Source organism: Pinus tabuliformis, chromosome J (assembly GCF_031772625.1).
Source record: "Pinus tabuliformis cultivar Carrire ecotype Pingquan chromosome J, CPIR1, whole genome shotgun sequence".
Lineage (NCBI taxonomy): Eukaryota > Viridiplantae > Streptophyta > Pinopsida > Pinales > Pinaceae > Pinus > Pinus tabuliformis.
This window is the reverse complement of record NC_142295.1, coordinates 1010587499-1010593244: the sequence shown is the minus strand read 5'-3', so window position 1 is coordinate 1010593244 and position 5746 is coordinate 1010587499. Positions and strand designations below refer to the sequence as shown.

Below are 5746 nucleotides of genomic sequence, written 5' to 3'. Positions count from 1 at the left end.
AAGCTGAACTTTGGGTTGGAAAATCAAGAAAACCGTTTTTTATTTGTTGGTTACGTGAGTGGTTCTCTACGGTTGTAAAGTACAGGGAAGTAGCATGTCAACCTAGAGCTGGAGGTAGTTAGAAAGAATACAGAAACAACTAATTACTAGCAATCTCAAAGTTAAAGCCATAGTCTGGTACAAAATCATTTAGGATAAAGTAGGTACTTTTCCATTGGAGGCAACAACGATAACCAAGTTAAAAAGCTATTTAAATAAGAGTAGAAAAATGGATAACCAATGTTGGCCCAAGATAGCTATGGAAGAGGGATTAAAGTGTAGGAGGAAAACTTGGATGAAGCAAAACCAAAAGTGGTTGAGTAAGTGGAATATCAAGTTGCATGAATTCCCTACCACCAACAAAAAAATAAAAAAATTGTGATGGAAAACTTTAGGATTGCCATGTCAACCAAGCACAACGGACGTAAAAATGCATACTACATCAAAGAGTTCAATCCAAGTTGTGACCATGGTGAGAAAACATATCTAGGAGCAGATATTTAAGGAAAATAAAGGGTGCTAGTGGCACAAATGAGGATAGGGTGACATCATCTTTTATGTGAGACTAGTAGATGGAAGATCCCGAAGGAAGTTTGAGAAGAGAGAACTTGCATTTTTTACGATAAGGATGTGGTGAAGATGAAATGGCACTGTCGTGGCGTGTGCAGCATTTAAGGATATCCACATTCAATATGAAAATAATCTAAAGGTTGACACAATGCACCATCTATTTGACAAACATAAGATCAATCAAATTGTTAGCCTTCTAGTCAAGATCCATAGCAAAAGATCCAACATCGAAAGGGATATGAAAATGAGTTAAGATTGTTAATCATTGGGTCACGTAGGTTGCTCAGCCTCGTGGACGTCATTAAAATCATTAATTCATTCAACATTTATTTCCACCTTGATTCTCTATGAACATTAACTAACACTACACAATTTTGATGAAACTTTCTAATCTATGCCTCGAAACTTGATAGAAAAAGCTTAGCGCCTTTGATCAATTGTTTTATGATTGAGTGAGAGGTATATTTACATTAAGGACATGACATAGGATTTGAACAATCAACACCACTAACATTGGGGTTCATGTAAGGTTCAACAATCAACACCACCAACATTGGGGTTCATATAAGGTTCAACGATCAACATCACCAACATTGGGGTTCATATAAGGTTTGTTTCTCATGATTAAATTCCAATGACATGCCATCATATATGATAGAATTGAATAAAAATGTTGCAATCCCATCAATTTTTAAATCCTAATAATAGTTAGTTTTGTTGAATTTTGAATGGGTTGTGAAATTCTACCTTATCTATATGAAGTATGATGAGATTGGAACAATTGGATTTTAAGCACAAACACATGATCTAAGTTTGGAAAATATTATAATAACTACTTGAAAAATAAAAATAAAAAGAAGAGAGAATAAAAACACTGAAAAATGGACTAATAAACATAGACAATTCAAATTACTCATAAAATTTGATGATATGTTGTCGATGAACATGAATGGAATACATAAATTCTTTTGGGGGGGAAACCAATTTTAATTAAGTTGTGAATTCCAAGTGCATGAACTTAGTATAGCTCAAAAAACACTCTCCTTAGTTTGGCGAAAACAAGTCCAAATTTGAGGGAGACGCAATATTAGAGAAATATGCTAAAATGGATTAAGTTGGAAGTAGGTAGAGTTAAAAATTAGTTAGAATTAATTAATAACTCTCACGTGAGGAAAACTAACCAGTGAAACTTAGTTAAATTCTAGAATAAGACTAAAAGTCAACTAACAAGGGGAGGAGAGACAAAATGGTTCTTAAAGTTTGCTACAAAGTAGAGAGGAAAGGGATACCCATTGTAACAAGTCTTGGGCATGAGATAATTCAAATTAATGGATAAAAATTAGTAATATTATTGTCTACACTATGTCCAGTTAGTGCCACATGTCATCATAGGTGGCATCCCCTTGTAGAAACAAACTTGCTAAAAATAGAAAACCTTAAAAATAGAAAATGTTCCAAATGATAAGAATTATCTAGTAGTGAATTAAAAGTGTTCATATATCCCTCTAATAATGTATGGAATATACTCTAATTATGGTGTAAGTGTAGGCCCTAATAAATTCCAATTTGACTAGTAAGAGCAATGTACCTGACAATCCCACCTGAAGAGAAATCGAGGAGTATGTTTGTGAATGAGTCACAAAAATTCTAATCCATATTAGCTTCTTATGTATAGAAAGTATGTAAAATAAATCAATGAGTCTAGATGATTTACAACCATGTTAGATACTCATGAAACAACTTATGCTATATGTAGTAAGAAAAGAGTAATGAAACTTGTCTAATATAATGTCTCTCTTATATGATTTTCTTATCCATATCATGTCTATTTAATATGATATGGATTTAAATGGTAGTTATGATCTTATTTGAGTACATCTATTTAGATCTGAAATTTGTCAACATTTCTATTCATTTAGAGGGTTTCATATTGGTATTTATGTTCTATTGTGATTAGGAAGAATTGGGCATATAGAGGTGAATTTGCGTCCAAGGAAGATGTTTATATTAGGACTTCAATCAATTTTAGGGGTGACAAGTAGCTATGAGAATGCTCCATCTTGAGTTTCCACTTTTGATATTACTTGCTTGAAAAGGTATTTAAGCTTGTTATGTTCAAATTCTTAAGATTGTGCTAAATATTAGTGCACTCATATAAATTAAATAGTTGGTAAAATGTTATAGCTATCAATACACTTATCTCATGATATATTTTACATCTTCAAAATTAATTTTTTTTTATAAAACTAAACTAAATAATAATAATAATAATTATTATTATTATTAACTAAACCAATATACATTTAGAAAAACATGTAACCATCACTTTATTATGGATATTATTAAACTATAATAAGCTTATTCACTCATAGTATTGATTAATCCATGACATTTTCTCATGACATTTTATATGTGAAATCTATTAATGACCTTCATTGAAAAAGCTTTAGGATATAGAGCCTTAGCATATATAGCTCTAGTTGGCTATTCAACTATTGTAGTTTTGGATTTCATAGTATATGTCTAATTTAATATAAAGAAACAAGTACGAGAGAGGTCACTAGCCAACCATTCTATTCTAAATTTGAGTAGATTATTGTGGGAAGTGTATGAAGAATCTTTGGTTACTTTCATTAGTATGAGCTTGATCACCTTAAATTGAAAATGTCATGGAAAATACCTTTTTATTAATATTTATTTGAGTGTGAATTATGCATAACGAAAATTGGTTGAAAAAAAACACTTTGAAATGGATAGCTAGCTTGAAACATGTGTATTTGGCCTAGAATATGCATGAAGAGACATTGAGCTACGGGAGATTTGGATGCTTAGATCTACCTACATATAATGGTGTATGGTAAGACAAGTACATGGGTTAACCTTGACTTGAATAGTAACTAAAATAACTTGGTAAGATAAGTACATGGGTTAACCTCGACTTGAAGAGTAACTAAAATAATATAAATAAAATCAAAGATGGATTACCATTCTTAATATTACACACTCATAACATTTGCTCATATCCTTTTTATATAATGAACACTATTTAATGATTTGCGATACCATATAGTAAACTACCTCATCATATAGGTCTTAAGAACTGGACTATTAACTAGTATAAACTTGAGTGGCAAGTGTAATCCTTGAGTCGATTGTACCAGTCCAGCTTGCTGTAAATAGCCAGACATTACAGACAATATGGTGTAAAGGAATTTAACTCTATGATATATTCTAATTTTTTAGTTATTAAATAATACATATGGAAATTATTTTATTTCCTGTAAATTTATAAAGAAAAGGAATATGCATCACAAGTTGTCTCCGGGCTGGTAGGATTATGTTTTGTAGGGTTTAACACCAATATTACTCAATAATCATTTTAAGGAATCTTCTTTGTACTATCACGAAATATGCACTCCTAAAAAATTCTTTCAGATTGCATGGACGGTCCATGCATTCCGAACAGATCAAATCTGCTAAAGTCCACTGTACTACCAAAACAGTGACAGTACAGCAGAAAACATCAGGTTTGAGCTTCAACCATCCGTCAGTCTTGATCTTGAGTGTGGTTAGTCCTTATCAAATGCCAAAGTTTCTGGCAGAGGTTGTCGATGTTAAAAATATTAAGATCAGACACCTGCAATATCGTAAAAGAATCATAGAAAGACATGTTTATATTGGGTAGAGAACACAGCAGAAGAGTGTTGCCACATAGTATAAGAATATAGTACCTTGGTATATATGGTATGATAGACTCGGCTGTTAACGGCGGAAGAAGCTGCGCACACAACTTCAAGTCCACCATCATCCAATGCCATAAGTAGATCGGAATACACAATCTGATGTTCGAACGTGTTCGTCAAGACCTGATAATCTGAACCTATAGATTTAATTTTCACCATAGGGAATTCCTCATCTGATCCTCCAATCGACGGAGCTTTACTGCAAAATTTATCCTCTAATGAAATTTTTTCAATATCATCAGAGTTAGCCTTCATTTTATCTCTTTCTATCGAAAGGTCTTCGACTTTTCGCTGCAGATGTTGAACGTATTTCACAGCTTCCTGAACCTGGTCTGACGCTGCACGTTTTCCCTATACAGCACGAGGTAGAACTTCCATTAAAATAAAACCCTAGTGAGTACAGTTGACGTCTCGAATGCAGAAAACCCTAAAAGCTAGTGAGTACTGTTGACATATCTGATGCAGAAAACCCTTGTGATTGATCAAATAAATACATACCTGAAGATTTTCTTCTGGGAGCAAAGATCTGAGAATTGACATGAGAGCATTCATGTCTTTACGCCGCTGCCTTTCAGTCATTTTGTGCTTCCTTTTGTCAGACGGGTCCGAGCCTTGAGACTGACTATGATTTCTACGACTAGAACTGCAGAATGTGGCCTTTAAAACCGGATTCGAAAGACCACAATGGCCGGCTGGGGTTGCAGAGTTGCAGACATCGACAAAATTACATATGGAGGGATGATGGGTATTGTGAGTTGGGGGATATTCAACCGGTTGTGTTGACAGAAATGGATTGGAACCCAAAACACTTTGCCCATTAAAATTTTCTATGACATCGCTACAAGAGAGAAATTGTGAATCCAAACAAGAAGGAATGCTCATTTTTTTCTATGGTAAGAAAAACCCTACGATTCACAGGCCCGAATGATGGGTATTCGATCAGCTCCGGGCTTTCAGTAAGGGGGGTATTCGTAGAGTTGTACACCCACCTTAATACAATTTCCGTCCAACCTACCCAAACGTTAAGGGCAGCGCTCGAAATTAACGGGCATAAAGTTAAGTCGGTGGTCTTTATGAAAAGCACCTTCGCAAAGATTCCACATGGATCCACATAGAATTCTTTATAAAAAGTATGATTATATTCATCCACATGGAATTCTTTATCTATTCCATGTGACACCTCAGAATCTTTTCCTCCTTATGCCATTCTCACATCGCTCGGTCAAATAAAGGTGACATAATGCAGTATGAGGCTTTGATTGTACATGATTTTAGAAAATGCAAGGACAAGATCATTCTACTTATTTATGTATGAGGCTTTGATTGTACGTGATTTTAGGAAATGTTGGGAAATAATCATTCTATTTATTTTCATGAAGATAGTTTTTTAGATT

At 33.8% G+C, this 5746-nt stretch overlaps 1 protein-coding gene across 1 annotated transcript; it reads right to left on the bottom strand.

Annotated features, from left to right (window-relative positions):
* Positions 1-3970: 3970 nt before the first annotated feature.
* Positions 3971-5303, bottom strand: LOC149230283 (transcription factor bHLH36-like). The gene is made up of 3 exons (XM_089376029.1): positions 4851-5303; positions 4341-4703; positions 3971-4246 (listed from the first exon to the last, which is right to left on the bottom strand). Exons 1-3 carry the CDS (start codon positions 5232-5234, stop codon positions 4157-4159), a joined length of 837 nt encoding a protein of 278 aa, XP_089232155.1. The 5' UTR covers positions 5235-5303; the 3' UTR covers positions 3971-4156.
* Between the last annotated feature and the right edge of the window lie 443 nt (positions 5304-5746).

Coding starts and splice junctions, on each gene's coding strand:
- LOC149230283 (XM_089376029.1), bottom strand. CDS start 5,234: ATGAGCATTCCTTCTTGTTTGGATTCACAATTTCTCTCTTGTAGCGAT. Junction 4,704..4,850: donor TCCCAGAAGAAAATCTTCAG/GTATGTATTTAT, acceptor CGTGCTGTATAG/GGAAAACGTGCAGCGTCAGA. Junction 4,247..4,340: donor ATCATACCATATATACCAAG/GTACTATATTCT, acceptor ACGATATTGCAG/GTGTCTGATCTTAATATTTT.